Source organism: Suillus clintonianus, assembly GCF_016758775.1.
Source record: "Suillus clintonianus strain FC179 chromosome Unknown DEU56scaffold_3, whole genome shotgun sequence".
Lineage (NCBI taxonomy): Eukaryota > Fungi > Basidiomycota > Agaricomycetes > Boletales > Suillaceae > Suillus > Suillus clintonianus.
In genome coordinates this window covers 453,693-481,413 of record NW_024539227.1, presented here as the reverse complement: position 1 = coordinate 481,413, position 27,721 = coordinate 453,693, and the positions used below count along the sequence as shown (strand labels likewise).

At 50.1% G+C, this 27,721-nt stretch overlaps 12 protein-coding genes across 12 annotated transcripts; 5 read left to right on the top strand and 7 right to left on the bottom strand.

The window, feature by feature from the left end:
* Positions 1–880: 880 nt before the first annotated feature.
* On the top strand, positions 881–2,967 carry DEU56DRAFT_314409 (Vta1 like-domain-containing protein). Its single transcript, XM_041345605.1, has 4 exons — positions 881–1,230; positions 1,284–1,506; positions 1,564–1,645; positions 1,699–2,967. The coding sequence occupies exons 1-4, from the start codon at positions 1,125–1,127 to the stop codon at positions 2,719–2,721; spliced, it is 1,434 nt and encodes a 477-aa protein (XP_041214807.1). The 5' UTR covers positions 881–1,124; the 3' UTR covers positions 2,722–2,967.
* Positions 2,831–4,265, bottom strand: DEU56DRAFT_314453 (uncharacterized protein). Its single transcript, XM_041345606.1, has 3 exons — positions 3,977–4,265; positions 3,264–3,925; positions 2,831–3,212 (listed from the first exon to the last, which is right to left on the bottom strand). Exons 1-3 carry the CDS (start codon positions 4,155–4,157, stop codon positions 2,940–2,942), a joined length of 1,116 nt encoding a protein of 371 aa, XP_041214806.1. The 5' UTR covers positions 4,158–4,265; the 3' UTR covers positions 2,831–2,939.
* A 16-nt stretch (positions 4,266–4,281) lies between these two features.
* DEU56DRAFT_768093 (P-loop containing nucleoside triphosphate hydrolase protein) lies at positions 4,282–6,881 on the bottom strand. Its single transcript, XM_041351215.1, has 6 exons — positions 6,189–6,881; positions 5,539–6,134; positions 5,405–5,487; positions 4,966–5,347; positions 4,595–4,911; positions 4,282–4,517 (listed from the first exon to the last, which is right to left on the bottom strand). The coding sequence occupies exons 1-5, from the start codon at positions 6,770–6,772 to the stop codon at positions 4,601–4,603; spliced, it is 1,956 nt and encodes a 651-aa protein (XP_041214805.1). The 5' UTR covers positions 6,773–6,881; the 3' UTR covers positions 4,282–4,517; positions 4,595–4,600.
* A 177-nt stretch (positions 6,882–7,058) lies between these two features.
* Positions 7,059–8,612, top strand: DEU56DRAFT_768083 (uncharacterized protein). The gene is made up of 5 exons (XM_041351214.1): positions 7,059–7,648; positions 7,704–7,735; positions 7,794–7,997; positions 8,049–8,336; positions 8,393–8,612. The coding sequence occupies exons 1-5, from the start codon at positions 7,165–7,167 to the stop codon at positions 8,510–8,512; spliced, it is 1,128 nt and encodes a 375-aa protein (XP_041214804.1). The 5' UTR covers positions 7,059–7,164; the 3' UTR covers positions 8,513–8,612.
* Positions 8,613–8,632: 20 nt separating this feature from the next.
* DEU56DRAFT_768081 (uncharacterized protein) lies at positions 8,633–11,426 on the top strand. Its single transcript, XM_041351213.1, has 10 exons — positions 8,633–9,223; positions 9,275–9,380; positions 9,437–9,487; positions 9,541–9,629; positions 9,686–9,770; positions 9,830–9,847; positions 9,897–9,948; positions 9,995–10,213; positions 10,264–10,969; positions 11,023–11,426. The coding sequence occupies exons 1-10, from the start codon at positions 9,024–9,026 to the stop codon at positions 11,228–11,230; spliced, it is 1,734 nt and encodes a 577-aa protein (XP_041214803.1). The 5' UTR covers positions 8,633–9,023; the 3' UTR covers positions 11,231–11,426.
* An 82-nt stretch (positions 11,427–11,508) lies between these two features.
* On the top strand, positions 11,509–13,518 carry DEU56DRAFT_314295 (WD40-repeat-containing domain protein). Its single transcript, XM_041345604.1, has 5 exons — positions 11,509–11,902; positions 11,967–12,286; positions 12,337–13,020; positions 13,077–13,297; positions 13,347–13,518. Exons 1-5 carry the CDS (start codon positions 11,574–11,576, stop codon positions 13,419–13,421), a joined length of 1,629 nt encoding a protein of 542 aa, XP_041214802.1. The 5' UTR covers positions 11,509–11,573; the 3' UTR covers positions 13,422–13,518.
* Positions 13,519–15,154: 1,636 nt separating this feature from the next.
* Positions 15,155–16,260, bottom strand: DEU56DRAFT_976152 (uncharacterized protein; the record flags this gene model as incomplete). The annotated part of the gene is made up of 2 exons (XM_041359598.1): positions 15,155–15,947; positions 16,004–16,260. 2 exons carry the CDS (start codon positions 16,258–16,260, stop codon positions 15,155–15,157), a joined length of 1,050 nt encoding a protein of 349 aa, XP_041214801.1.
* Positions 16,261–16,637: 377 nt separating this feature from the next.
* On the bottom strand, positions 16,638–17,907 carry DEU56DRAFT_969613 (uncharacterized protein). Its single transcript, XM_041359413.1, has 2 exons — positions 17,586–17,907; positions 16,638–17,532 (listed from the first exon to the last, which is right to left on the bottom strand). The coding sequence occupies exons 1-2, from the start codon at positions 17,813–17,815 to the stop codon at positions 16,836–16,838; spliced, it is 927 nt and encodes a 308-aa protein (XP_041214800.1). The 5' UTR covers positions 17,816–17,907; the 3' UTR covers positions 16,638–16,835.
* Positions 17,908–18,090: 183 nt separating this feature from the next.
* Positions 18,091–20,289, bottom strand: DEU56DRAFT_314284 (uncharacterized protein). Its single transcript, XM_041345603.1, has 2 exons — positions 19,989–20,289; positions 18,091–19,937 (listed from the first exon to the last, which is right to left on the bottom strand). The coding sequence occupies exons 1-2, from the start codon at positions 20,040–20,042 to the stop codon at positions 18,204–18,206; spliced, it is 1,788 nt and encodes a 595-aa protein (XP_041214799.1). The 5' UTR covers positions 20,043–20,289; the 3' UTR covers positions 18,091–18,203.
* Positions 20,290–21,216: 927 nt separating this feature from the next.
* Positions 21,217–23,903, bottom strand: DEU56DRAFT_768054 (uncharacterized protein). Its single transcript, XM_041351212.1, has 3 exons — positions 22,076–23,903; positions 21,699–22,023; positions 21,217–21,644 (listed from the first exon to the last, which is right to left on the bottom strand). Exons 1-3 carry the CDS (start codon positions 23,854–23,856, stop codon positions 21,456–21,458), a joined length of 2,295 nt encoding a protein of 764 aa, XP_041214798.1. The 5' UTR covers positions 23,857–23,903; the 3' UTR covers positions 21,217–21,455.
* A 38-nt stretch (positions 23,904–23,941) lies between these two features.
* DEU56DRAFT_314130 (NADP-dependent oxidoreductase domain-containing protein) lies at positions 23,942–25,933 on the bottom strand. Its single transcript, XM_041345601.1, has 12 exons — positions 25,603–25,933; positions 25,525–25,538; positions 25,448–25,463; positions 25,375–25,398; positions 25,194–25,323; positions 25,123–25,136; positions 25,037–25,066; positions 24,833–24,983; positions 24,701–24,779; positions 24,399–24,649; positions 24,183–24,343; positions 23,942–24,128 (listed from the first exon to the last, which is right to left on the bottom strand). The coding sequence occupies exons 1-12, from the start codon at positions 25,636–25,638 to the stop codon at positions 24,081–24,083; spliced, it is 954 nt and encodes a 317-aa protein (XP_041214797.1). The 5' UTR covers positions 25,639–25,933; the 3' UTR covers positions 23,942–24,080.
* A 1-nt stretch (position 25,934) lies between these two features.
* Positions 25,935–27,719, top strand: DEU56DRAFT_314198 (ketopantoate reductase PanE/ApbA C terminal-domain-containing protein). The gene is made up of 3 exons (XM_041345602.1): positions 25,935–26,101; positions 26,158–27,467; positions 27,519–27,719. Exon 2 carries the CDS (start codon positions 26,163–26,165, stop codon positions 27,444–27,446), a length of 1,284 nt encoding a protein of 427 aa, XP_041214796.1. The 5' UTR covers positions 25,935–26,101; positions 26,158–26,162; the 3' UTR covers positions 27,447–27,467; positions 27,519–27,719.
* The last annotated feature ends 2 nt before the right edge of the window (positions 27,720–27,721 follow it).

Sequence of the window (27,721 nt, the reverse complement as noted above, 5' to 3'; positions counted from 1 at the left end):
ATCTAAATGAACCAACGATGTTGACAGATCAGCTTCGAAACCACTTCAGTTCTGACCGCCGGTCTGATTTGAAATTGGCGGGAGAATGTCGGGCGCAGCTCCTTCATTAACACTTGAATTGTAATAAAAAGGCACCATAGATGGAGCGGTGAGCATCCTGCCCCGAAAAGGGTGCTTGGGCTGAAGTAACAAAAATAAAATAAATCAGCCGAAGTGCGCAGTTTCCACATGAAATCACAGTGATTGACCTGGTCGCAGATCAAGTGTTTGCATGGTGGAATATGTGACATATATATCAATCGTTAGCCACAATGATGTGGAGCTCTGGCTTCAGCCTCCTCCTTGTGACAAGTCCGTCACTGCTATTCGGGGCCTGTGCCCTAGATCTATAATAAAGAAGGAACGACGTCTTTCTTATCTGCATAGGGGGAGACTAGAACTCCACTGACAGATCGGCACTTTAAAGTGATGGTGTTCTGCTGTCAATGACTGGGAGATTCTTGAAAAAAAGGTTAGGTTCGCACCACCACAAATTCACCATCCAACTTCCTGCAGGAATGACATGGATATATCAGCGCTTTGCCTCGAGGCTTATCGTTGAATACGGGCGTTGCTCCGAGTCCATGTCATATGATGCTTGTGAGTCGGGTTTGGGCTGGTTGATGCTCCGCCATGCTGTGGTAAAAATGATGGCGAGTTACGGTATCACGAGTAACAATGGATTGGTACTTGGCGCCGTTTGTATGCAACGTGTTTGGCAATCAGCAAGCTCCATATGCATGTTTTGCTGTGGATGTTGGATGGTAGACAGTGCAGCCAGACGCCCATACTGCCAAACAAGGACACGAATTGACGTCAATGTTCCGAGTCCCGACAACCTCGGTCGGTAACTTTGCCCTTAGAAGTCAACTTTATTGTAAACGCCTCAGCTTTGGGTTTTGTCCTCGTTGTAAGTGCGAGGCTTCGCACAAATCCAACAACAGCTTTATCGTGCGTCATTACCGGTATAAAACCTTGTAATATAAATCACCGTCCAAACTTCGGTACCACACTCGTGACTCAGAATTATCCACCGCAGCATTCGCAGCTTTAGCTTGCAGACTCCCCCTTCATTAGTACCCATAATGTCTCTTGGACTACCACCAGTATCGACAGGTCTCAAGTCTGTAGCGCCGTACCTCCAACGCGCAGAAGAACTCGTTAATAAAGAACCAGTTGTGGCATACTGGTGTACGGGTATTCTTCACGTCCGTGTTCATCACTTAGCTCACGGAAGTGTGTAGGCGCGTACTATGCAGCCCAGCTTGGTATCAATTTGAAAGCCAAGGATGCTGCATCGCGCACATTGCTCCTGAATCTCCTGAACGCACTTGAGCGCCTGAAAGCTCAGATTGGCCCTAATGATGCTATAGATATCGAGGCCGCAAGCGCAGCATTTGTCGAGAACTTTGCCTTAAGGGTCTTCCGCATGGCCGATGATGAAGACCGCGAAGGTCATGCAACAAGGTAGCCGATTACCATAATATTAATTTCCGGTAGATTAACTCACATCCATCTAACCAGATCAACCGCGAAGAAGTTTCTCGCTGCAGCAAATTTCTTTGAGGTCCTCAAAGTATTTCCAAAGACAGAGGTCTCCGATAATGTAAGCCGTCGTAACATGCAGGTGGACGGCACTTGTCTAACGTACCTTCACAGATAGATGACAAGATTAAATATGCCAAATGGAAGGCAGGTGATATTGCCAAGGCATATCGTGAGGGCAGGAAGCCTACACCGGGTCCAGCTGGGTCTCAGTTTGACCCAGAGCCCTTCCCTGCTACTTCTGGCGCTTCTGAGTACTCTCCTGGAGCTGAACCTTCCCAACTCTCCCCTTCAGGGACAAGCCAATCCCCCACATCACCTCAATCATCACATAAGCGGCAGGTCCCATCTCCGAAGATGAGTCCCGATGATATCGCTCGTGCCAATCTCTTGCATCCCCCTCATCATGATAGCGACATGGTGAGCCCTGGGAGGTGGAGTACGACCGCCACTCCAGGATTCGATCTTGCTCAGGATAGCAGCAGTGTCAGTTTGGATCAGGCAAACAACTGGCATGAGGCCCCTCTTAATGGCACAGGGAGTCAACTCCGTCAGGCCTGGGTTAGCACCGACGTGGAGGGTGCGACCAGCGATGAAGAGCTGGTCCGAGATCCAATCCTTAATGGATCATCACCTAGTCAGGTTCCGTTCTCTTCATTTGCTAGCGAGTCTCGGCCGACCGTATTCGAGTCTTCATCTCCACCCAGAGAGCGGCCTGTTATATACACACCGACAACCAGAGAGCATGTACCCCCCATCCCCCCGCATCCTACCATCCTTCCCTCAGTCTCCCCACCGAGAGGCTCGCCACCGCAAAACCGTGCTCGCGGCCCTTCAGTATCGTCTCAAGAACTTCCATTGGGATTTGTACCCTCAAGTCCAGTACCCCCGCCCATGATCCCTCCTCCACCGATGCCCACAATATATGTACCTTCTTCGCCTCCTCGCATGGTGCCCCTGCCCCCAGCTCCCGCTCCAGTTCCCGCCCCTTTACCACCGAACGACTTTCAACTCACGCCCACCACCATCGCCAAAGCACAGAAACACTGTCGCTTTGCTATATCCTCGCTTGATTACGAGGATGCTGAGCAAGCAAGAAAGGAGCTTAGGGCTGCGCTGGCTCTCCTCGGAGGTTGAACTAATGATGGAAGCATTGAGAGGTGTCGAGGCTATCCAGTGGGAACTGGTCTCTTTCCAGGAAGCAGGCTTTCTCCCTGAAACGCTCATGTTTTCTTCTTCATCTACTTGTGATTTAATGTAATATGCTAGCCAAAAGTGTGTCAACTATATCAACGCTATTAGTATCGTAAAATGTGTTCCCAAACCATATGATGTATCCAGAAGGGTATGACAGCTTACTTCTTCCCAACATTGCGATCGATAATGGAGTGTGTGGGATGCATGTCTACTGGGCTATCCACGTGTTGACAGTCATCTATAATCGTCTTCACTAGCGGTTTTACTGACAAACGAGCGGGAGCTGATGTCGTCGGGACCGCAACGCCGGTGCCGCGATCAGTGGTTAGTGGAGCATTGAAAGACGTGGTGTTGGTACGAGAGGATGCGAAATCAAGTACTGGAGTGGGTAGCGCATGAAAGGTCTTGAGTGCGCTCGAAAGGTTGTCCAACTAGACGATAGTAAGATCAGAAACGCACAGCGAACTGCAACACATGTATACCTTGTTCATGACGGCGTCAATGGAACCGTTTCTCTCCGCAAACCGCTCCGCCAGTCTTGTGAATTCTTCTTCTCGTTTCTTTTTCCCAAACCCCTCGTCGTGGTCATCTGAGTCTTCTCCTTCGGTCACCTCATCGCTCTCATCGTCATCCTCCTCTTCTCCGAGCGTCTCACTCCTCCTCCTATCCTTCCCCGTCCCGCTCCTGGTGGTGTCTGCCTTTGACCCGCGTTCAGGGCCAACTGGCCCATCACGACCCCGCGCAGTCCGAACATTCTCCATATCAACATGCATCTTCGCAATCTCACTCTGAAGCTCCAGAATATGTGATAAATGGGACCACAGCGCATCATCAACACCTGACCGCACCGGCGTTGGCACATAGTCGTGTAATCTCTGACCCGTGGACGGCTCGTACATGATTTCCTTGGCTGGTTCATGACTGGGCAATGATTCGGAGGTGAACAACGAGTTCTCGACGGCGCTGGAGCCGAGATTGAGGGAAGATGCTGGGGGGGCGTCTGCTCGGAGAGATGATTGCTGCTCGGGATGAGCACCTGAGGGCAAGTATCCCTGGAGTTCGGTGAGAATGTCATCATGCGGTGTCAGAAACCTTGCAGGCTCGGTTGAATGTCCTAGCGACTTTACGTCGCCTGATGTACTAGCTGATGGATCCGGTTTGAGCGCGTCCTGTTCAATTGGGGCAGAGTACGTGCTGGGATCATAGATGTATTCGTGGACATCGTTGTGATCGTTGTCTGTGATGTGAATTGCAGACTGTGATGAATGTCCAGTTTGTTCTACTGTTGAATGAGAGTCTTTGGATATGTCATCTGCCAGTGGTTGGCTGGGAGCCTGAGGGTTGCCGGACTTTTTGCTCAACCATGAGGGGAGCATGCTCTTGGCGGCCACTGGTAGTACGTGACGCTGACAAAAATACGCTGGAACCTGTTACATCGATCTGTTACATGTGCGTAACACTGCTGTGTTCGCCGCCAGGCCAGACCAAGGCCAGACATTAATATTTTGGTTTATGCCTGATCTGAGCAAGTACATAGTAAAAGCACTAAGTTACCGACAAGCTGGCCAATCTAGAAGCTGTCTGACATAGCCTGCATGCGGGCATTTCATATTTGTATGATACGAGAACTCCACGTTGTCGCCGTGATGGCTTAGTGATGGCATTGGACATTCCATGGGATTCCATTGATTGATATCAAGTGGGATCATCTCAGTTGGTTTGAGCCAGGGTATAGCCTGGCACAGCTATTGATCATCAACGACAACGTTGTTGCAGCACTCGCAGGATAGCTGAACGGAGTCTAGTAACGGACCTTCGATCAATCATCTATCGCTAGTACACCAAAGCGGCCAACAGGGACGGACTTGAAGTCTTCACCCCGGTGTTCTTCATCTTCGCCGGTCAAAGTTCCTTCTTCATCGGCATCTTCATCACTGTCGTCATCCAGACTCTCGACCTCATCAGTTTCATCGCCTAATACCCCATCATCCTCATCCAGTTCCTGGCCGTGCTGGAATGAACCGTGTGAGAGCCAGATTCCGTTGGCGCCACCGGATCCAACAGTCGTCAAGTCAGTTCCCGGAGGCCAGAAAGCCCACGCTATCTTGCCCTCCGCGACCAGTCTCAGCACTACCAATTATTGTTAAAATGCCGAAGCTATTAAAATCATTCGAGGATACTCACTGGCGTTGCCTGCACGATGGATATCTGGCCGACCTGCCTTTGCGGTAACCCAGCCTTTCTTGTTCGCATATGCGGTCATGATCTCTATTGCTGTCCAGTGCATACTGTTGTCCTTCGACGGAGGCTGTTTACCATCGCGCCAGGTGCGTTTGTCCTCAACGGGTGCGGTGTTCGCTGAAGGGTGTGTGAGACCGAGGATAGTCTCGAGCGGGAGAAGTTGTGCAATTTGGTGTATACAAAATGGGATGGCGGATACACGGGATATGGGTAAAATTCCACAGAGTACCTGAGTGTCCATCGGTGTGAAGGCGGGCATCACGAGGCCTGGACAATCAACAAGACGGACATCTGAGGTCCAGAAAAGAGTTTGGAAATGCTTCGTCTGATCAAGTATGTAAGATGAGACTTTGTATCTTGTTAATTGGAAATATTTTATTACCTTTCCGGGAGTCCGTGAAGCTCGAACTTTATGCGTTCCGAAGAGCGCGTTGAGAAGGGATGACTTGCCAACGTTCGGTTGACCTGGGACGAGTTATCAACTTTCAAATGTATGAAAGCACAAGAATGATGTACCGATCAAACCGACAGTCAGAAATTCTGGCTCTTGCCATTCAAACTGTCCCTCTTTATCACTGCCTTCCTGTTCTGGTTCTTGAGCATCATCTGCGATCTCCTCTTTGCCCTTTCCCTTCGGCATAGCTGCGCCTCCGACGACACTGCCTACTTTCTTGCCGTGGGCATGCAGTAAGCCATTCCAATCAATCTCGCGCTTGACTGGATAATTCCAGCGCTTCAGCTTTGCCTCATCCGAGCGCACTCGCTCAGGGGGGATTAGCATTTCTTCGTGCACTTGTCGCATGGCATCAACCAAACGCTCTCTGAAAGGAAGGGGGAGGTGCGATTCATAGACTGGACGACCTTGTTCGCCCAATTTCTGTTGATATGCCTCGACTTGGACAATAGGTAGGCCTGGGTGCCGCTTTTGAAGGTATGCAGTCCATGCCTGAGCTCGTTCCGGACCTGCAATATCGACTTTTGTGAGAACGAGAATAACTTTCGCTTTTCGATTGGCTAGTAAATATGACTCGAGCGAAGGCGGGAAGTGAAGGGGTGGACATCTAGAGTCCAAAAGACAAAGAAGGATTTGAGATATTTCTGTTACACGCCAGCTGCACACTAACTCATGAGCCCGAAACTCAGATGCATAGAAATTTAGTATTTACAGCTGTCTCCAAACTTCGAGATTGCGCTCGAAATGTGTGGGAGGACGTGGCATTTTGGGTTGAATACCGGCGTCGCTTGTGTCAGTCGACCCTGGATCAGTACCTGACTGAACTGCGTTGTTAAGTTGATTATGCCAACGTTCCACGATGGCATCAGCCTGAGTCATCCATCTGCGAAAGTAGCCTTTCTCATTGGCATCCACGTCGTCTTTTGACATGGTGTACTTCCACTTGGGTCTCCTCGGGACACTAAGTTGTTCGATCTCGAGATCGCTGCCTGACTGTGCATCAACAGTGAGGAGGGATACATGAGGAGAGATAGGCCTGGGCAAGGGCAAGGTTGCGGCCAAGTGCTTCGTGGTCTCTAGGAAGCTTGGATCAAGCTTGATGAATTGTGATTGAAGCTTCCGTGCGGCCCTGGATGCGTCATCTGCTAATAGCCTGGCATCAAGTGAGTGACCGAGCTTCGGAGGTCTCCTGAAATTCTTTTTGCGCGGTTGTACCTCAGGTGGGGGGAGATCTCCACGCTTGACTGCACGCTTGAGCTGGAGCTCAGCCTTGCGTTGCTTGCCAGACCTGCGCATTGGTAAAAGGTTCACTCCGGAGTTGCGTTGTTTAGCAATCTACGACATGACCGGGAATAGCCGAAAAGACCTCGGAGTCTCACGAGTACGTACCTGGCTTAATTTTTCAGGCACTTCAGCTGGACCTGGCGCCTGCAATCACCGAATAGCTGGAGAATGGACAGTACGCTATGTCAGCTTTCGCGCAATGTGCAATCATGCTGACGTAGTCGCGAGAACTAAACTACCTTATTCGGTAGATACACCTTCCTGATACGGCTCCGGCCCTTCTGAATCTCGAACAAGCCATCACCGAAGCGACTTACTATAAAGCACGCATCGAACCATGACGGCAGTTGCCCTTGTCTTCCGCAGTCCCCCAGCGCTATACCACTACCACCCATCCTCACAAAATGACAGGCAAAGCAGAACAGAACATAGTCATCGTAGGCGGCGGCTTCGCTGGTTTCCAGGTTGCTAAAGCCCTCAGCAAACAATTGGACCCCAAATCATACAACCTCATTCTCATCAACTCCCGTTCTTACTCCATTTCTCTTCCCGCGGCAGTCCGTCTTGTCGTCGACGCAGAGTCAAAGTTGGAAGAAACCTCCTTCGTCAAGCTTGACAGGATTTACGCAAACGGCAATGGCCAGACGAAGGTCGGTGTCGTGAGCAGCATCGAGGCACAGCCAGGCGTCCCTGGTGGTGCCGTGGTCCTCGCCTCCGGAGAGCGCATTCCATATGCAGTCCTCATCTTGGCTACCGGATCAAAATGGACTGGTCCCTGTGACATCCCAGAAAACGAAGATGATGTCCTCCCATTCGTCAACGCATGGCGTCAAAAGTTCGCGAAAGCAAAACACGTTGTTTTCGTTGGCGGAGGTGCCGTTGGTATCGGTGAGTACCCCTCTTGAAGGTATCATCGTAACGTTACTAATTCAATCATTTTCAGAGTTGGCTGGTGAAGTCAAGGATCTTTACCCGGTGAATAATTTTTTACCAGAGTCACGCGACTGCAGTGCTTACTAATAACCTAATGCAGACCAAGAAGGTTACCATCGTTCACGGTGGTAGTCAGCTTATCAACGCTACTTATGGCAACTCGCTCCGAAAGGGATTAGAGAAACGTCTTCGTGCTCGCGGTGTTCAGTTCATGTTCAATGAGTACATCGATGACATACCAGAAGAGGGTGTTGTTGGTGTCACTACTCGCAGTGGAAAGCACATTGCGGACGCCGACTTAGTGGTACGCGCGCTGTTGTATGTGCACATTTAACTAGCTCACTAGCTTGTATAGGCCTCTACTCGTGGCGGCCGCCCCAACACCGAATTCATATCCTCCCTCGGTGAAGATGCTTTGAACGGACATGGCTTCGTTAAGATTCATCCAACTTTGCAATTGCCCAATCACCCATCCATTTTTGCTTTGGGCGATATAATCGACTTTCCCGAACAAAAGCAGGCGGCCAAACTCCGCGGGCATGTTTCCACTACCGTGGCGAACGTAGTGAGCTTCTTGAATGGAGCCGCCCCGACGGCGAAATACACGGGTTCCCCTGAGATGATTGTAATCACGAATGGAAGGGTGAGTAAGAAGCAGGGGGAGTTATTGTGCCTTGACGCTGACATGGTTGTTAACAGAAAGGCGGCATGGGCTACTTCGGATTCTTCGGAGGATTTACGCTGGGTGATTGGTTTGCCTGGCTGGTGAAGTCGAGAGATTTGTTGGTTGGACACTTCAGGAAGGATCTCGGGTACTGATTCTGTCTTGTTGGACCTTAGATACCCCTTCTCATTGACTATTATATCGTACCCCACTTGTTTTTTTATATAATTGCATTCTAGTCGCTGGCTGTGAAAATGTGTGATGCACCCATGACGATCAACAAAGATGCCCCATCAACAAGTTGATATTGATGGTTTCAAAACAGCCTGTAAGTAGCATGTGTGAGGTTCCACGGACGCAATTCGGGGTCGAAGACAAGATAGCCGATCAAGTTCTCCAGGGATTGTGACGAGTTCATGTGTATCAGATGATACTACCAGGACAATTTGCCAGCTCGAGCACCGCTTGAACGAGGCTTTGACGACCATAAAGAGGAAGTTCAGTCTGTGTTCCCTGCCCTACTAACGTTAGATCTAACAGGCTGTCCCACGCCGTGTCGCTCGATCCCTCGCAATAATATTATACCCCTTCTTAAACACACGTTCCGTCTTCCATTCAGCACACGATCCGCGTCAGTCTGTATTTCAAGCAACCCAAAAAAAAAATATGAGTAACACACTCTTTGCTGCTCCTTTCATGCCCCCACCACGTCCAAGCACCGCCACAACAATGGCCCTCGACTCAAGCAGTGGCAGGCGTGTTCCTCGAAACAAGGACTTTCTCAATAAGCATGGCCATCGCCATCATTCTTATGACCCAGAGAAAGCTCCTTATCCTCTGAGTTATGATAGACAAGTCCTCGAATTGTGAGTTGCTCCTGCTACTGTGTGCCTGACCGGCCGTTAAGCCCGTTATAGGGAGAATATGGACCACAGCTTCGTTATGCATGTCAAGAAATCTGTTTCAGTCGTCGAGTTCCCAAATCACATCTCTCCGAAACGCTCTCTCGATCTTGGTTGTGGCGTGAGTCACATCTTACATCACTTGCTTTCAGTTACGTGACGGTGTATGTTTCATAGGGGGGGACGTGGATACTTGACGCTGCGAAGGAATGGCCCGACTGCGAATTCGTAAGTGCTTCCATTCTTGAGAACCGAATGTGGGGTTCACAGACGCCACAAAGGTCGGGTTTGACCTTATGGATGTACAAGTCCCGTCATCATTTCTGGAGCCAGATGTTGCGCGTCGCGTCTCGTGGGTACATGGGAACTTGTGAGTAGTCCGTTTGAACCCTCCTTGGTAAACGGGCTAAGGAGTTCCTTGACGAGTCTGACGACGAAACTCCCGTTTGACGATGACGAATTCGATCATGTTCACATGCACGGCTTAGGCCGGGGCATCCCTGAGAATAAGGTATGCCAACATTTATCCATGTCGTATGAATGAGCACATGCTGAATATGCTGGCTTCAGTGGGGTATTCTCTTCGAAGTGAGATCATTCCCGTCTTTCTGCGACTATATATTGATTGTCTCCCAAGGAAGTGAACCGTGTCCTACGACCAGGTGGGGTTGTTGAAGTCCTCGAACATGGTACGTCGTTCTATTGTCCCCATGTTTCCCTGTTAACCATCCCCAGATATCTTATTCCCTACGCTACCAACCTGGTTTACGGCACCTTTGCGAGCTCGTAATAAGCGCTCAGATTCTGTACACTATCCCAACGGCTCACATCACCGCATTGACAAACCGTCCTCGTCACAACCAGACATCCCACCCTTGCCTCATGACCACGCACTACTCGAAAGCTTGTATTATGCTGTATTTGAGAACCGATTTATCAACTTACGACCAACAGGTGGGTTGCACTGTATGTGGGCAATATTGATTGCATCTGACGCACATCAGCTATTCTCCCAATATATTTCACCTCGAATTTCCGCCGAGTAATATCTGCGCCCATTGTCCATTTCCGCATGCCTGCACTACCCCCTTTACAAGCATTACCGCAACCGTTGCCACCAAATGCGCTTCTCATGGAAGCTTCGTTATCCTCGGATAAATCAGAGACCACCTCACAACCTCAATTGCCTCCCACGCCCCGCCCCCTCGCCGTTTCGTTCTCGTCTACCCACTCCTCCGCCACGAGCAAATCAGCATCATCAGGAGAATCCTCGTTATTCAGTAGTATAGATGGTTCTATGCTCTCATACCCGACGACGAGTCCTGCAGATTGCTCACCGCAATCACCATCCCTCTCGTGCGACACAGCTAACACCTTGAACTCTGAAATAGAAACACCCCATGTCGTCAAAAAACCGATTTATACTGTTGATTGTTCGGCGGCCGAGAGTACATCTCTGGGCGTTGCACCTTCACACTCCCTGATTCCTCTCGATGAGATCGACAAGCTTAGCGAACGTTCGCTCGCTATGCAATTATACTGGTCGTATCAGAGTGTACTGGCGTGCCAAGAGGCTATGTACGAGGAACTATTGGATCGCACGAGGAACCGAACAGGGCAATTGGCAGAGTGTGGGTGGGACACCGATCAGGAGCTGTCCGAACTCGAGAGCCGGACAAAGTTCGAGATACTGGTAGACCGTTATAAGCGGTGAGTATCACTTTATCTGCTGCATGCTTACAATTGCTGAACCAGTTAAATAGCGATATGCAGGCACGAATATCTTTGTGGTGCTCACTTGCTGAGCTGGGGTGGTCTGTCCCTCCACGGGAGGCAATGTCGAAGGCAGAGCTTGTGGAGGAGGAGAGACTTTACCGGGCTATGCTAGAAGCGCGACGGTTTGCCCCTGAGGAAGACCTGTACACACCTTGTCGGTCTGTGCGAATATTCGTGGGTTACAAGGACGTATAGTGATTTCATTGTTTCCTGCTCTGGACTTGCATTTCAATTATCATTCGTGTTTATTGCTTAGGTGTTTAAGTATGAGGTTTGTGTGGTGCACATACGAGATTAAAAGGCTGTTTTTGTAGCACTACGTATACGAGGTTTTGTAGCGGCATCGTGTTCTGCTATAATGACAGGTTCCGACTGATTCGGAATTCGGGTTTAAAAATGATATCGTTTTCACGTTCCACCGCGTTCCGATTGATTTCCTTTTCGGGACATGTAACGGCAAACGCCGCCGAAGTGGCAGTGACATTTTTTGCAAAGGTCCTGTGAATGCTTCGCGATCGCTCGAAATCTCAGAACGCTCATGGCCGCGGTCAAGGTCATAAATCACACTCCTTTCGTCCCCCGTCTGCCAAAGGATGTCCCGCTCCCACCAAGTCCCGCAGAATCCACAAGTCCGCCACCCCCAGTGAAGAAGAAAACTAGAAAGAACAAGACGAAAGAGAAAGAGAAGGAGAAAGTTAAGGAAGGCGTGCAGGGGACGAAGAAGCAGGGAGAGCAAGAGAGGGAGAATGCGAATGAACAACGCGGAAGCGGGGTGCCACAACTAGAGCCACTAAAACCTCTGACATGGACATCCCTGACTGATTCGAACTCCAATTCACATCCACCAATATTCACGAAAGATGGGAGGTGCGTAGCCTTGGTGGATTTATCATGTTTTGCGATCTAATCAATCTGTTTACCCTCTGATCAGCCACTTCTTTTCCATCGTCGGGGAAAGAATTAAGATACATTCTACATCATCTGGCAAGGTGGTTTCTACATTACCAGGGCCACAGGATGATGGTCACCAGGATATCATCACATCTGCTATCCTCAGTGCACACAATGCATTTCAACTCATCACCGCTTCTTTGGACGGCACTCTCAAGATTTGGGATTTTCTCGAAGGCATATTGTTACTCACGATCAACCTCGAGCAGCCTATCCATCACGTGTGCGCTCATGAAAAGATAAAAGATTACGTTTTTGTTGCCACTGCAAAAGCGAAGAAGGGAAACGGAAATGCTGATGGTGAGTGCTGGCGTCTCTAACCTACGATGAGTTTTTCATTCGTGCTACAGAACAGCCAAAACAGAACCGGTCTGCGAAGGCTCCATCAGAAGAGAGCTGTATCATCTTACGTGTGTCGCTTAAGCCTCAAAATCCCGCTTCAGGCGCAAAATGGCACAAGTCATCTCAGGTCACACCGGTAGGCAAGACCAGGTACACAGCAGGGCTTGCAGTATCTGCAAGCGGTGAATGGCTGATTGCGGTCGCGGGTCACAAAGCCTATGTTGCACAAGTTTCTGCATTGAAGTCTGGATTTACAAAATACGTTTCAACCGATGCATTGACATGTTTGGCGGTCCATCCATTAGAGGACTATTTCGCGACGGGAGACGCAAAGGGTGTCGTGCGGCTATGGTACTGCTTAAACCAGAGCAGGCCAGTAGTTGCTAACGTAGAAAAGCGATCGCAAACCTCTATGCTTCATTGGCATGCCCATGCGATTTCATCTATTGCGTTCACCACGAACGGGGCGTATCTGCTATCCGGCGGTGAAGAAGCTGTTCTCGTGATATGGCAGCTACACTCCGGAAAGAAGGAGTTTGTGCCCCGAGTTGGCTCGGCCATCAAAAGTGTCGTGGTCTCGCGCGGTTCTGCTGCTGAGGAAGAGTACCTTCTTGGGTTGGCGGATGCAAGTTTTGCATTTGTCAGTTCTGCCACGCTCAAGCTATCGCGAGTTTTTTCTCGCATAAAACTAGGTGCGTGCCTTTGCATCTGTCATATGAACCTGCTTGTGTTTACCTCTTGAACTTAGACTCCGTCACGTCAAGTGCCTGGGCATCCTCGTCCTCCGCCACACCACTTGCAGTCCATCCGTTATCATCGACACTCGTTCTTCCCTCTTCTCACCCTTCTTCACTACAAACCTACTCTCCTTCGTCATCCATGCTCGTTGCAGAGCTCGAGGTGTCACCTTCGAACCGAGTGTCAAGACAAGAAGACAAGATGTTGGAGCCATCGCGAGTAGAACGTGTGGTGATCTCGCCGTCAGGAGAGTGGATGGCGACTATTGACCGGCGAGAAGGGAACGAGTCATTCCGTGGCGAGATATACCTCAAGATATGGTGGTGGGACAAGAAATCCGCTTTTTGGATATTGAATACCAGAGTAGACCGGCCGCATGGCCTGAGCAAGGTCACTTCTCTGTCTTTTAGTCCTTCAGATGACATCCAGCTGGTGACTACTGGTGAGGATAGAAATGTCAAAACTTGGAGAATACGGAGTATCAAAGATAAGAAGGGCAATGTAGAAGGTATGTGCAGACGTTCTATGCGCAGCCGCAGTTTTGTGACTGCCCGTTAGTTTCCTGGACCTCAAGATCGTCTTTCGGTTTCCGTTCTGAGATGCCCAGAGACTCGGCTTGGTCTCCGGATGGCTCTCTTCTGGCTGTTGCGCTCAACGCCTCTGTGGCGTTGTATGATTCAATATCAAACGCACTTCACTTCACTATAGTGTGTTCGGAATGCCCAAAAATATCGTCCATACACTTCATTGGGCATCATGGCCAGTATATTGCGGTCCTTGGCGGCCCCAACCTTGTTGTCTGTGATATTATTAATCGATCTGGTGCGTCTTTCCACTCAACTAACGATCTACATCGAATTGAACATACTGCACATACTGCAGTACGTTGGCATCGTCGGCACGACTACCCTTTTGTCACTCTTGTACCCCATCCTTATCAAGATACCTTCGCAACGATTCACCATTCGCCGTCAAACACGAATAATGGGCTCATGGTCTACTCCATATCGTCGTCGGCTCCGCAGCTTTCACAAACGTTACCGTTCGGGATACGGAATTTAGTTTGGTATCCAGCTTCAAATCGCTTCGCTCGCAGCCGGACGTTTTCCCTTGTAGGAATTACGCATGCTTTTGGCGTCGTGCTTCTAGGGCACGACATCAACATAGCCGATGAGGCAAGTTCGTCAACGAAGGCGCTCCAGAAAGGGCAGGCGGTACCTAAGCGATCTCTCTTCGAGGAGATGTTTGGTGTACCGGCTCTTACCAATGTCTCCCACAATGTTGTCTCGTCGACAATTGACACCTCCCTCCCCTGGAAAAGCAGTGAGACGGCAAGTGTCTTTGATGCCGCTGCTTACCTCATGCCGCCGATGGAGAGTCTGTTCGAGCCGTTGATCAACGGCTTCCTCAAGATGCGCATGAATGAAAATGTGGACGAAGTGCGTCAGAGTGGCGTCCAGGATGCTGCTGATGAAATGTCCGCTGAACCGACGGACACGGAAGAGCCCGCTTTTATAGAGATGGGCAAAGTTTCGAAAGATGAGATCCTTGACACATTTGTACCATTCTTCAAGGACATTACAGGTAAATAATCCCTCAGTCGTCTCTGGTGTATGGTTACTCAACCGAATTTTCCGAAGGTCTACCTGATTACCCGTTCCATGCTGACAATTGTCCGGCCACATTGACACTCCCGACTACTCCTTCCCAACATGCGAAACCTCCACCCCGAACAAATGCATCCCAAAAGGTGAATCCTAATGCATCGTCCAAAAAGCAGGTTTCTACACCATCCATCCCCGCCAAAACTGGCAAAAAAAGAAGTAGACCTTCTCTAGCTTGAATATATAACATCTATTATTGGGCACAAGGTGTAATTCATCCAGCCGCGTGGATTTATCATTGAGATTGTTGTTTCAGCCCGTCGCATTTTACTTTTAAGCCGTTGTTGCATTTTAACGCTCCTTCGCATCGCCAGTACCCTCACGCCTTGCATTGTTGCCAAGTTTCCATATTGTTGTTGATATAAGAAATAGTGTTGTGCGTCATTTCATGTTCGTGTGATAAAACCATTGCTTCTCCGCCATACTACACCCGCTTCTTCCCAGTGTCGCGTCCTCTCAAGGAATGCTTGAAGCTCAACAGGAGGGAAGCTCCGCGCATCACATCCTGTGAAGGAGCGGGGTCGGCGGACAGAGGCGTGCTGACCTTTCCTGCGGCCAATGAGAGTAACGAAAGTGCTGAATTGGTGTGTCGATCTGATGACCCCAACCAGAGCCTGCTCGAATTGTCGGTGTCGCTACCGTTGTCTTTTCCTGCACGTCTGCGTTTCGTCTGCCTGTCGCAAGCCCACTCGAGTGTCAGGCCTCTCTTGCTACACGGTGTGTCCTTTTCATCGCGGGTAGGGCTATAGGCCTCGCTCCCTCTGTCAGACACTGAACTTGGAGCTGTTGGTGATGAAGGGAGGTGTTGCCAGAGTTCCTGAGCGTTGGTTCTACTTGTCATCGTTGGCCGTACCTGGTCTTTCTTGGGCGATTTCGAAGACATAAACGAACCCAAGGAGCTTAGGAGAGGTTTGACCTGCAGTGACATTTTCGACGGTGGATTGTTGACGTCTCTTTCTTGCTTTTCCGGGGATGGCGTTGTACGTGATTTCTCCAAACAGACAGATGGCAGAATCACAGGCTGTAGAGTATCGTTCACCGATGGCGAAGAGACACGTCGGAGTACTGATAGAGATTGCACAGGAAGCTGGTGATCCGGAGTTTTTGAAACACCATTCCTCGGCCGAATCTGAAGTGGTGAGGATGACACACTCGGTTTACTACGTTTTGCGATTTGGCGCTTATTTTGGAACCAGATCGTGATAGTTTTGCAGTCCCTGTTTACCAAAGTAAGTGGCTTGTATGGCGAGACAATTCGCTGACAGCCTCCTACATCCCAAGTTCATCTGCAAGTTGGTTCTTCCTGTGCTTTGACGGATGTGTGTCTTTTTGATAGAGCGATTCTAGACACATTAGCTGTGCGGATGACATGCGATGCCTCTTCTTCGAAGAATCCCCCCGTACTTCTGGCGGTGGCTGGCCAGTGACGTTGGACTGCGGAGTGACTGCCATATTTTCTTTCGGGTCTTGATTAGGAGTTGGGGTCGTGGGTCGTCGCGTAGAACGAGTGGCACGGGGAGTAGATATCATAGCTATGTGTTATTAGAAGTAAGATAGGCTGTGAGGGAGATGTGAGAGTAGAAGGATGTCCAAAGAAATGTGTAAAATAGCGACACGACCGAGCGGCTAACAAATTCCAACGCGTCGTGGTCACGTGGACAAAATCAATCGCAGTAATAACTTGAAGTTGAAACCAGCTGCAGTGCAACGGTTGCAACCCAGTCTCCTTTGAGTCTCCCCTAAGACTTTAGTCAAGGAAGACAGTGGTTCCTTCATATATAATATTTGATGGTTGGAGCCAGCTGCACAGGGCAATTCTCCACTTAGACTGAAGGTGTTTCGTGACGGGGTCAATGCACTCTTGCAGCAAGCACAAAGACCTATCATCGAATCTATGGCCGATGACTGCAAAAATATCGACGCGACGACGAATAAGCTCGGATCATTCTATACATGGCATGGATGCAACGGTATGATGTGGTAAAGCAAACGTTTCGTAGGTATCTAATAAAAACCAAATAATGACTGGAATACAACAACAGGTTCCTTGATAGGTGCACACGAAGAGAAAGGTATAAAATAACTGAGAACGACATGCTGTTAGGTTAACGACGCGCCATAAAACCAAGGAGTGTCATGGCAGCTTCGACATCCTCTGACTGGCGAGGTTTGCTCAAGTCAGAAAACAGGCCCTTGTTGTCCTCTTCTCCACCGAAGCCTTGACAAGAATTGCTCTGGGGAGAGAGATTGATGTTTTGGACGCTAGAATCAGGAGTGAGGGCCTCATATGACCCATCATCTGAGCCACTACCGTAACTCAAATAGGGGAGACAAGGGAGGTTGTCTTCCTCTTCTTCACCGTCAACCTGCCTGCCTCGCCTCGCCTTGAGACAGGCCCATTCTAACGAACGCCAGGTCTTTGATCGCGAGGGAAGGCCAGCCAGCCTAGCTTCCTCAGCACCTGGTGAGGATTGTGGAATAGCGGGGGATGATGGGATATGTTTCCATAACTCTGATGGGCTTGGAGACGATGGGACACAGACGTTGGTAGTCCGCGGAGTGAGCGGTGCTTGATTGGCGGTTAGGAGTAACGACGGTGATGAAGGTCTCTCAGACAACTGAGCGATTTTATCAAGTGAAACAGAGAAGGACGATATTGATCCGCCGCTGGGGTTACGCTGTTTCAGACGACGCAATTGAGGTGGGTGAGTTTTGGGAGGATTATTCTCATTCCAGACGAGAGATTTTCTTTTCTCTGTCTGGCGTCTATTTTGGAACCAGTTGGTCACAGACTTGAGCTCCCTGATGTACAAGTCAGTTCGAGGTGCGTCGCCAATCATATCGTGTCAACGTACATGCCGAGCTCTACAGCCAAAGCTAGGCGCTGCTCCCGAGTTGGATGGACCGTCAATTCAAGCAGCTGCTGGAGAGCCTTGAGTTGTTGTGGAGTGTTGCGTCGTCTGATATAGGGTACATGTGCAGTAGGAGTGTTTGATTCCGAGATCGACGTATCAGCAATAGACGTGTCTGAGTGAGTTACAGTCGAGATTGTTGAGGAGGAGGCAAAGCGCTGGAGTGGGGGCATGATGATACAGAGGGCGGCGGTGTACGATGTGTAACTATGTACTTAGCACATACGTTTGCTGTGTGCTGGTGGTGGTATGAACTTAATGTTAGGTTCTCAATTCAACACGCGTTACGTCAAATAACAACGCGTCACGAGGAAACCACATGACCTGAGAGTTGAAGTCACGTGTGCCTCCGACGCATTAGAATTTAGTGCCAAAGGAGTCGGTGACTCACGTGAGGACAACTGCTTAGTAATTAAGCTGAAACAGCTGGACACCGGTTGAAAGGAATCAGGATTAATGAGATTGCGATAATATGCGGTAATTGGTATAAGTATTACAGATGTTTCCTACATATGCATGCCATTACAGAATATATCTTTCCAATAAGTATCTCCCCCTTAGCTAGATCGTCTCTCCAAAACGGTCGCAAGTCGCCAACGCTCTCTCCTCGGGAGTTGTGGACCCCAGAGGCGCGATGAACAGACCCACGATCTCCTGGATTATGCCCGCTTCTGCAGCAGTTATCTGGCTGACGTATGGAGAATTCACATAGGCCCTCCTCAGCGGGGCGCCTAGCTCCTTCCTCGTGGCCGCCCATTCCGCTATCTTCGTTCCAGACATTTGCTGGAATTCTATCGTCTGAAGGTTCGGACAGAGAACTGGCCGGTTCTCTGGGAGCGACTGTGTGGCTGTCTCTCTCCCCAGGCCATATTCTCGTGGGTCTTCGTTAAATGCCTCGATAATGTGCCACTTCATGGAGGCGATCCGCAGATAACTCAGGTAAGGCATCGCGTTTAGGAACCTCACCATCGCCTTTGTCCCCCCCTCCGTGGGACTAATGTTGACCGTGTAGAGCGTCAGGAGTCGTAGCTCCCTAAACCGGCCGGTTATGGCAGCGATCATTGTCGTATAATCTTCTCCTGTCAGGTTCATTAATGTCAGGTCCCGCACGTTGGGTGCCTTGAACTGGGATAAAATGTAGCACGAGTACAACATGCTGAAGCCGCCTATGATGAGAACCTTCAGGTGGGGAAGGTTAATTGGAACGTGATCAGGCCTTCTAGCGCTGGGTTGCGGGCCTGCCCCGTCCAAAGACAGCTTCTGCAAGCGAGGGCAAGCAATGAGGACCTCGCGAAAGCGATTCAAAGTCGGCGCAACGTTCATCGCGATTTTCCTGAGGTCGATGGTAGACAGGTTGCTAAGTGGGGTCGCGTTCCAGTCAATGTGAACGCCGGAGAGGCAGAGATATTTCAAGGCCCGGGTCTGGCCACCGAAAAGCACAGCAGGTGAACGCCAGCCTGGCCCGAGCCATACGAAAGGTTGTCCCATCCTATGAATTTCTAAACGTTCCATGTTGATGATCTTCCCAGCCTCGGCCGCTTCCTGCAGCTTTTGCAAGACTACGAGTGCGGGGGGCCAGTTGTCAACAACAAGCACAAGCATGCGAATCTGAGAGACTTTGACAAAGATTTTGTCGATGAGCTCTTCCATCTGTTCGGCAGTGAACCGATGATCATCCTCTTTATATCTCCAATCATCATCTTTGGACTTCCAGTCGGCATCGTGTTCGTTGATGCGGATGTCCAGCGGTGCACCACCTGCTCTCTTAAACCACTCCAGTGACCGTTGATACGGAGGAGGATCACGGAACCAAATAGCACTCCAAAGGGTGCAGTCTTGGATCATCAAGCTGCGCCACTTGGTGCACACCGATGTAAGTAACAGGCGAACGTGTGTGCCATCGGCTGGGGTACTGGTTGACCAAGCAGCGATGCGGAAGATGTGCGTAATGATTTCGGGTGGCAAGTCATTCATACGGAAATTGCGCCAGTAAAAGATGTTACGTTTGAAACGCATGTCGTCGTAAAGGTAAGTGTAACGGGGATCATCTTTCGCGGCCGAACCCTGAAGTTGTATGATGTGCTGAATTTGCGCCATCTTGTGCATGAACATTGTAGACAGCGACATATCTTTAGCAGACGTGTCTCTTGTTCCAGGCGAAGGAAGCTTCTTCAGATGGTCTGTCATGAGAAAATCCTGCCGTTTCTTGTAATCTGCTGTGCCCATGATGGCATGTTTGGGCCACTGGTTCAAAGGCACGGGCATGTGTATTTCGACGGCATCAAGAACGGGATGCTAATTGCACACCTCGTGAACAGTTCAAAGAAAGACAATGAAGTTACGCACCAGTGGAGGCCTAACTAGCACGGCAGGTCGAGCCGGTTGGTTAAGGTCTGACATAACGGCGCCAACTGTATTGTCGGCTGGTTTTGTGCTAGATGACGGGGAGAGATGGAGAAAACGAGCAGGGTAATATCTGAAAATGTAGCGGTTGAATGACGAGGAGACGCAGACGGTGTGGTTTTATGCGGTCCACAGTGGCACGTTGATTTTCTTGTATCATTGGCAATCGATATGTTACCGGGTTGGTGGCCTGTTTCGCAGGCAAAGCGTGTTGTTTGTCCTTGTGGGCGCCCAAAATCGCTTTATTTGTTGCTGGATTACGCCTTTCAGTCTACATGTCCACTACCAAGAGAAAGAGCGGTACTTGCCTGGCAAAGACGGTCATGCAGGACGTTTCAAAGAGCTCAATACCTGTGGATGCCAGGAAGACACGACCTATATTCGTTGAAAGTACCACGATGATGATAAAGGAATGGTTCGTACGTTTGCAAGTTTCCACTGGGCATCCCCACAACATAGCAGGTTGACACAAGGCTATGGGCAAAGCCGACGCTTTTTTTACTATAGGTGCCCATTATCACAGAAAGGGGAAAGGGCGCGTGCTCGTCACGGAACGTCCCACCATGACGCGCAATTACTGACAGGATCCGTCCTAGTTAGCAAGAGGCACTCACATTGCTTTGTGCCCAGAGTTCGTCCGTTTCCGAAGGAAATGAATTGTTTTCATTCCCTGGAAAGTGACGAGCAGCACAAAGCAACGCTCGTCGGCAATTTGCTTCCGTCGCCCGCCACCGAACTTGGCAACATTTGCTTCCGCGAAACAATTCACGTCCGCAATATCAGCTTGCATCTCGTGGGGGAACCGTGCTCTTGATCGCTTATTTTTACGCAGGATTTCTTGTAATTTTTCAAAGTACAAGTTGCTTTGGTTGGGATCGACATGACGGACGGTTGAATTTTGACGCTGTATTTGCCGAATTTGCCTTCGCGACGTCGATCGAAGATTGTAGCTCGCCATTTCGCAAGCCCCCGCAAGTCAATGGTTTGTTCGGCCCTATCGCGGCCTTTCAACATGCTACACGAGGTAGCCCAGTATTCCTCTGTTCACGGACACCGCATGCGTTGTCCACGAATACCCAGCGACCCGTTGTACACTGGCTCGCATGACCATTGTGAATTCGGGGATAAAGTTCTTGTTGTTTGCTTGTTCTTGTCAATTTCTCCTGACTGACGTATTTATAAATTTTTCATTGAGCAATGCCACAAAACCGACAGTATTCATGACAATCACACCAAGAAATAGGAGTCACAAACGTATGAATTTACAATACTGTACCAACGACATAACTTTGACATAAGTAATCAGAATACAAGAACTTTTAATACAACACAGTCAGAAAGTCAGATTAAAACCCCAAATTATACAGTCAAGAATCTGCCTCATACATCATACATCACCGCATCTTGCAATTAGGCCCAAGCACCGGGGATGGGTTCCCTGGAGCCGCTAGCCCGAGGTGCGGAAGCGGAAGGAATAAGCTCCTCGATCAAGTTGGTCACAATGTCATCCTCGCCGTCTTTAGTAGTGGGAGGATGGGCAGCCATTTGCTCCGTCACCTTGGCGTTCAATTTGGGATACGTGCCCTCAGTAAAACCCATCTACAAAAGCTCATCATAAGATATTACAGAGACAAACAAGAACAAGGAGCGTACCTCAGACAATTTCCTCATGATGCGATTCACAGAACGGTCCTCGTGATGTCCAGGGCCACGACGTGGAGTGTGTCCAATGGTGTGGCTGCGCCTGGGGACGCTGAACATCTCGAGTTGGGGGTACACGCCCCTGGCATTGCTTACAATATGGACCTGAGGTGCAGCGGGTGTAGCAGGCTGAGAGGGCGCGGGCGCGGTTGTGGGAGCGGGGGATGAAGATACTGTCACCTCAGGGACTGGAGTCGCCGTAGGAAGCCCTTGAGACGCAGATATATCTGCGCCACTCACTGTACCAAAAATGATAGGATGGCCAGAAACATCATTGCTACAAATGTGAGTCAATATCCTCTTGATCACTACGAAGAAAAGTAAAATACCTTCCGCTAGATTCCTGTCGTTGTTCGCGATGCTCTGCCGACTTCCTACCGGCCCTAGCTTGACGATACCTCTCCTTGCGCATCTTATAGTCGGCCTTAGCGCGTTCAACATCAGCCCTGAGCTCCTCTTGAGTGGGTGAAGGGCTCCTGAACAGGCTGGAGTCAGACAATTCGCCCTGCATTTCATGAGGTGGTACAGCGCGTGCAGGTGGCGCAGCAGGTGCATTAGGAATGGGAGGCGGGTTGACCGGTGTGGGTAGCCCTAAATTTCCCAAACGCCGGTTGCGTGCCTCTGCTAACGTGGTGCGGATGTCGCTCATCCTTGCACGGCCGTGATGATCCACATGTGGACCATGCTCCTCCTGGCGCCCAGTTGGAAGCCCCCAAAATGGTGGAGGCGGGCGGGGCCACCCATGGCGGCGACCAGGCGGCGGCGGTGGCGGGGGCGGGGGAGGAGGGCCCCAGCGATGATGAGGATGCGGTGGTAAATGGCCTGGAGGAGGTCTGGGATATGGGATAAATCCGCAGGGACGGACGCATTGAGGCACTGGAACAAACTCCTCTTGAGCAGCGGGTGGCCGGAATGATTCAGTCGCTGTCCTGGCGGTTTGGACAGCATCGCCGAAGGTACGGAAAATCCCACCAAGGGCATCTGCAACCCTGGCGCTAGCCTCCTCTTCAGCGTTCTGAATCTCTTCTGCGGTCTTGCCGGTTTCCTGTTGAATATTCTCCGCAGCACGAGAAAGTGCATCACGATGCGCAGTCCAGTACGTCCCGTTTGTGGCATTGGCGACGATGTTACGAACACCCTCTGATAATTCTGGATGTGAAGAAATGATGCCAGAAATCGTCTTCAAGAAGGCTGCTACATCATGAGTGAGTGATTGTTGTCCGGTGCTGCTGTTATTAGAGTTGTCCAGAGTGGGGAGGGCGGGATCGTCAACGAAAGCTGCGGTGGATTTCAGCACAGCCTCAGGAAGAACCTGCCCAGAAATGACAGGAGTGCTCTGAGCCTGGGCTGGAGTCGCTGTCCCACTGGCTGAGACAGGAGTCTTTGCTTTGACACCGAATGTGGAAGCTTCATCGGAATCATAAACACGGGCCTGTGGCTGCGGTGGCGCATCATCACCGAAAACCGAGTCCGTGGATGATACATCGTCCTCAACTGTAGGCTGCATCGCAATGCGCGACTTGCCCTTATCTGTGCGGAAAGTAGGCATTGTAAACGTCACATCTGATCGGGTGATGTCTCCAACGGAGAATTCTTCGTCCGCGTTGTCCGACTTCTTGGACCCGCTGACGTCACTCTCGAGAACCTCCACGAATGCGTGTGGGCTCTCCGGAGAGTCACTGGACAAGAAAAGATTGCCCAGGCTCCCGGGGAGACGCTGCCATTCATCATCGACTTCGAAAACGAAAGGCAGCGAGTCGTGTTCTCCAAATGTGTTCCGGAAGTGAGAGGGGGGAGCGGTGAGGTTGCGGGAGGGCGCTACATTAGTGGACCTGAGGGAGCTAAGGTCCTGTACCGAAAGCCTGATAGGATTGTATTTATCACCACCGAGGGTGCTATAGTAGTCCTGCAACTCCTCATCAGAACTGAGAGTTACTTCGTCCCCATCTTGGTCAAGGTAGGATACCCCAACGTTGTCGGTTGGAATTCCGAACGTCGCACTAATCTTGGAGGATAGAATGGCCCAAGTAGGGTGGGCGAGGAATACCAGGCGACGAGTGAGCCCGCCTGGATTTGAAATCTTGAATTGTGCAATAGAGCTATTAGCCATGAGGGATGAAAGGAAGGCGCTAAGCGAAGTTAACTATCAGGAGATAAAGCGACTTTTAAAACTCCGACGCTTGCTGCGGCTGCACAGCAAACAAGTCACTGCAAGTCACCGCGCACTGCGCAGAAAGCAATATGATCCGTCATCTCAATTCTCGAGCATTTTGGACAGTAGTATACATTCATCGTATGCTCTTTCTACGCTCATTACGTCTACGCAATACACTTCTATGCGAAGATGGCCAAGCGACCATCGATGTCAGCGGGGTCATTCAACTGCAGAGCGAATTTAAATTATTTATCATTCAAAAGTCATGAATGCGCGCGTACCCTGAGGTTAATGTTCAATGCACTCAATGCTGCAAGCTCGGATTCTGAGAGGTCAAAAGAGTTGCAGTCCAAGTTTGCTACCAATCTGCTAAGATCGTTGGACTTTGGAATGACGGCAATGCCTCGTTGCGTAGCCCAACGCAGCAAAACTTGAGCTTCGGCTGTGAATCATCTTGCGTCAAATATCGTCACAGATAAATGATGTTGTACACCCACTCTTTCCATGCGACTTGGCCACAGCGGAAGTCACGTCGTGCTTGAGGAGCGAAGGAGCACCCTTGTCAACACCAAGTTCGACGTAGGATTGGGGTCCAAACGAAGAGTAGGCAGTCACGGCAATGCTGAACGTCTTGCAAAGTTTGACGAGGGCTTCTTGGGTAAGGTATGGGTGAAGCTCAACCTGCAACACCTGTGGCTCGTACTTGGCATACCGGAGAACGTCAAGGATCAAAGATCCCTGGCAGTTACTGGACGGTATTCATGAAAATGCACTGAACAACTTGGTTCACAATAATCACCTCAGGCCAATGTTTTTGGTCAGTTTCTCATCAACGAGCTCCTCCATTGCACCCCAAGTCTCGTGCATAGGGGTGTTTTCTGGGGTAAGAAAGTGTGAATCGTGGATACGTCCATTGTAACCCATGACTCACGAAGGTAGACCTTGCCGTCATCACCGAACCACTCAGGGGGATAGCGGTGGCTGGGATCGACATATTTCAGGGCGATGGGAAAGTGGACGAGGAACAAGTCGAAGTAGTCAATTCCCCAGAGGCCAAGCTGCGTCTTGGTGATTTGTTTGACCTGATTCGTTGGTCAGAAATCAGCTGCATTTCAAGCTACTCAAAATGACTGACATGGTCATGGGCATGGAAAGTGTTCCATAGCTATGAAACAACAATACACTGAGCTATAATCCAATTTGTATAGGAAGGTGTCTTGCCTTAGACGTAATGACTGATTCATGAAAAGCAGATCAACTCGTGAGCTGGTTCAAGGGCGAGAAATACTCACAGAGGTCCTCCCGCTTAACGAGGCCATCCGCGATAGCCCGACGAACACCCTCGCCTGCCTCTTTCTCATTTCCGTAGTCACCGGCACCATCAAGAAGACGGTATCCCGCTTTAATCGCGTTGTATACGGTCTAGAAAACATGATAAGAACGCCTGATCACTTTCAAAGATCTGGAACTCACGTCAGCGCAACTGGACTTGGTAACCTGGAAAGCGGGTCAGCTCAGGCCTTCAAATTAATTTGAATAAACTTGCCTTCCAGAGCCCGAAGCTAAAGAGAGATTGGGGTCAATGCGTTCTGTTCCGGCGTGCGATCGATAATCAGTACGTACCCGACTACGGGCATCTGCATGGATTTACGGAGTATATACGATTAGCATTTGATCTACACAAATCGTTCCATCGCTGACCTTCTGTTGAGTTCTCTTCAAAACAATCGAGGCCATGACTAGTGAAATGCAGAAGATGGAGTGGGAGTAACTATGGGATCGGTGAAATCGATGGATGGGCTCGTCGAGAGGCTTTTAAATTTCTTTTGAACGGTCCGAAACTTAACCTTGTGATGGGAGATTGTGCTTTTTCAGGAGACGCAGCGTTCTCGTGACTCGAAAAGGTGCTGGATTTTAATAATTTAGGGTGCCGTCCTCTAAGCTCACTGTCGCGAGTGCGGCGCGCCCAACCGCTTAACGGAGTTGGACGTCAATCACTTGAGTTCACGTGAGCTCGCGGGAACAAATAGAAGTGTGCAAGTTTTCTTGGGGTTTCCCCGACATTTAACCTCTAAACGTGGCAAGCGACGACGACGAAGACGTTCTTTTCAACGTTGAACCAACCTTGCACGGTGGCTTGGCCACAGTAATTTGTCGCGTAGCAGTCGCTCACATCACGAAATTCTCCTTCTCCCGTCCAGTGCGTCTGATATTCGTTATTTTATTACGAATGACACATGAACTTTTTACCGTCAGCGTGAATGTCCAGCCTGGCACCTGAGGAACTAAGTATTATCAGTGACATGCGTTTCTACGTGCTCGGGCTCGGACCCATTGGCTGTCTCCTCGCTCATAACTTACGATCAGTTCTTCCACGCGCCCACCCAGTCACTCTCATCCAAAAAACCGCCAAGCAGGCGTGGAAGCCGCAGAATGCAGCTGCGAAAATCACAGTTGAAAACCAAGGTGTCCGACAGTCCACAGACGGTTTTGATATCGAGGTGTTCGACAAGTATAGCGGATCGGGCGGTGGAGTGCGCTTCAACCCCAAACTTTCAAGGGAGGAGAGTGCCGTATTCACCCCCGGCGATGGAGATTTACGGACAGAGCCCATCGAAGCGTTGTTCATAACGACCAAAGCGCACAGCACTGCGCCTGCACTGTCACACCTAGCTCCACGCCTCACCTCTCGCAGTACCATCGTACTTTTACAAAACGGCATGGGATTATATGAAGACCTGGTCCAGCGAATATTCCGCAACCCAGAAAGCAGACCACACTTTATCCTGGCGTCAAACACCCACGGAGCATGGCTAAAGTCGGCGTTCCATGTAGTCCATGCGGGGCTTGGGGATATCACATTTGGGATTGTCCCAGATAGCCGCAAGCGCGATTTCGAAATATCCATGGCGGATGAAAGCAAGCCGCTGTACGAGAGATCACTTGTTTTGGACGACATCACACGCCCCGATGATCCTTCATTCGACCAGTACCGCAGCCTACGACACACGGTAGCAGTCTTACGATCTCTTGATTATCTTGGATGCAAATGGAGTCCTATTGGAGATGTTCAACTTGCGATGCGCAAGAAACTCATCGTAAACGCAATTGTGAACCCGCTCACAGCCGTTCTAGGCTGCCGAAATGGTGGTCTGTTCAAGGACGAGGCATCACATAATATGCTGCGCAGCGTCTGCGAAGAAGCTGCCGCAGCTTTCCGTGCGCAGATTGAAGCGGACACACAAGCATGGCTCGATTCTCTAGATCCTAGCGTGGATAAGACACAGGTGCCGGTGGGGCGTGTTCCAAAAGAACTGGGGGCGGATGCTCTGGAACGTGAGGTCCTGCGTGTCACACACGTAACAAGAGGCAATATGTCATCTATGCTCTCCGACGTAAGGAAGAACAACCCAACGGAAATCGACTTCTTAAATGGCTACTTGGTCAGGCTAGGGGAACAATATAATGTCCCTATGCCAGTCAATAGGGCCCTTGTTCAATTAGTCAAGATGCGGTGCTCTATACCCATCGATCAGACGTTCTGATTGACAGCCGGAGTGTGTTGAGTGCGTCATACTGTCTTGTCTTCCATCTGCTTGCTTATTTCCGCAGTATAGATTGGCATCTGTATATACTCAGTCGGCGGCCTTAAAGGATGAGGGTCCTTGATACACTATCAAGTTGGTACAAGGGATGGGGTACGCTGCATCGTCAGGCAGCTTACCGGCAGCGCTCTAACCTGCCATGGCATCCGAGGATGGAAGTCCTTGCATTTCATATAGTGGCTGGCGCATGTCAATCACGTCTGGACCGTGTACAA

Bases quoted from the DNA above. Each gene is read 5' to 3' on its own strand.
- DEU56DRAFT_969613 (XM_041359413.1), bottom strand. From the start codon at position 17,815: ATGCCCCCACTCCAGCGCTTTGCCTCCTCCTCAACAATCTCGACTGTA. The intron at 17,533-17,585 runs GTACGTTGACAC...CTTGTACATCAG, and splicing joins TTGGCTGTAGAGCTCGGCAT to GGAGCTCAAGTCTGTGACCA.
- DEU56DRAFT_314453 (XM_041345606.1), bottom strand. From the start codon at position 4,157: ATGCTCCCCTCATGGTTGAGCAAAAAGTCCGGCAACCCTCAGGCTCCC. The intron at 3,926-3,976 runs GCACGTACTCTG...CGGATCCATCAG, and splicing joins CGAATACATCTATGATCCCA to CTAGTACATCAGGCGACGTA. The intron at 3,213-3,263 runs GTATACATGTGT...ACTATCGTCTAG, and splicing joins TTGACGCCGTCATGAACAAG to TTGGACAACCTTTCGAGCGC.
- DEU56DRAFT_314284 (XM_041345603.1), bottom strand. From the start codon at position 20,042: ATGTCAGACCTTAACCAACCGGCTCGACCTGCCGTGCTAGTTAGGCCT. The intron at 19,938-19,988 runs GTGCGTAACTTC...GTGTGCAATTAG, and splicing joins TGCTAGTTAGGCCTCCACTG to CATCCCGTTCTTGATGCCGT.
- DEU56DRAFT_314295 (XM_041345604.1), top strand. From the start codon at position 11,574: ATGGCCGCGGTCAAGGTCATAAATCACACTCCTTTCGTCCCCCGTCTG. The intron at 11,903-11,966 runs GTGCGTAGCCTT...CCCTCTGATCAG, and splicing joins ATATTCACGAAAGATGGGAG to CCACTTCTTTTCCATCGTCG. The intron at 12,287-12,336 runs GTGAGTGCTGGC...TTCGTGCTACAG, and splicing joins GGGAAACGGAAATGCTGATG to AACAGCCAAAACAGAACCGG.
- DEU56DRAFT_768054 (XM_041351212.1), bottom strand. From the start codon at position 23,856: ATGGCTAATAGCTCTATTGCACAATTCAAGATTTCAAATCCAGGCGGG. The intron at 22,024-22,075 runs GTATTTTACTTT...TCACATTTGTAG, and splicing joins CGACAGGAATCTAGCGGAAG to CAATGATGTTTCTGGCCATC. The intron at 21,645-21,698 runs GTACGCTCCTTG...GAGCTTTTGTAG, and splicing joins TCATGAGGAAATTGTCTGAG to ATGGGTTTTACTGAGGGCAC.
- DEU56DRAFT_314409 (XM_041345605.1), top strand. From the start codon at position 1,125: ATGTCTCTTGGACTACCACCAGTATCGACAGGTCTCAAGTCTGTAGCG. The intron at 1,231-1,283 runs GTACGGGTATTC...GGAAGTGTGTAG, and splicing joins ACCAGTTGTGGCATACTGGT to GCGCGTACTATGCAGCCCAG. The intron at 1,507-1,563 runs GTAGCCGATTAC...CCATCTAACCAG, and splicing joins CGCGAAGGTCATGCAACAAG to ATCAACCGCGAAGAAGTTTC.
- DEU56DRAFT_314130 (XM_041345601.1), bottom strand. From the start codon at position 25,638: ATGGCCTCGATTGTTTTGAAGAGAACTCAACAGAAG. The intron at 24,650-24,700 runs GTGATTATTGTG...AATACCGTCCAG, and splicing joins ACCAAAAACATTGGCCTGAG to TAACTGCCAGGGATCTTTGA. The intron at 24,344-24,398 runs GTGGGTGTACAA...GATGATTCACAG, and splicing joins GGCCAAGTCGCATGGAAAGA to CCGAAGCTCAAGTTTTGCTG.
- DEU56DRAFT_768093 (XM_041351215.1), bottom strand. From the start codon at position 6,772: ATGCGCAGGTCTGGCAAGCAACGCAAGGCTGAGCTCCAGCTCAAGCGT. The intron at 5,488-5,538 runs GTACATCATTCT...AACTCGTCCCAG, and splicing joins TCTGACTGTCGGTTTGATCG to GTCAACCGAACGTTGGCAAG. The intron at 5,348-5,404 runs GTAATAAAATAT...ATACTTGATCAG, and splicing joins CTTCACGGACTCCCGGAAAG to ACGAAGCATTTCCAAACTCT.
- DEU56DRAFT_314198 (XM_041345602.1), top strand. From the start codon at position 26,163: ATGTCCAGCCTGGCACCTGAGGAACTAAGTATTATCAGTGACATGCGT.
- DEU56DRAFT_768081 (XM_041351213.1), top strand. From the start codon at position 9,024: ATGAGTAACACACTCTTTGCTGCTCCTTTCATGCCCCCACCACGTCCA. The intron at 9,224-9,274 runs GTGAGTTGCTCC...AGCCCGTTATAG, and splicing joins GATAGACAAGTCCTCGAATT to GGAGAATATGGACCACAGCT. The intron at 9,630-9,685 runs GTGAGTAGTCCG...TTCCTTGACGAG, and splicing joins TCGTGGGTACATGGGAACTT to TCTGACGACGAAACTCCCGT.
- DEU56DRAFT_768083 (XM_041351214.1), top strand. From the start codon at position 7,165: ATGACAGGCAAAGCAGAACAGAACATAGTCATCGTAGGCGGCGGCTTC. The intron at 7,736-7,793 runs GTGAATAATTTT...AACCTAATGCAG, and splicing joins AAGTCAAGGATCTTTACCCG to ACCAAGAAGGTTACCATCGT. The intron at 7,998-8,048 runs GTACGCGCGCTG...TAGCTTGTATAG, and splicing joins TTGCGGACGCCGACTTAGTG to GCCTCTACTCGTGGCGGCCG.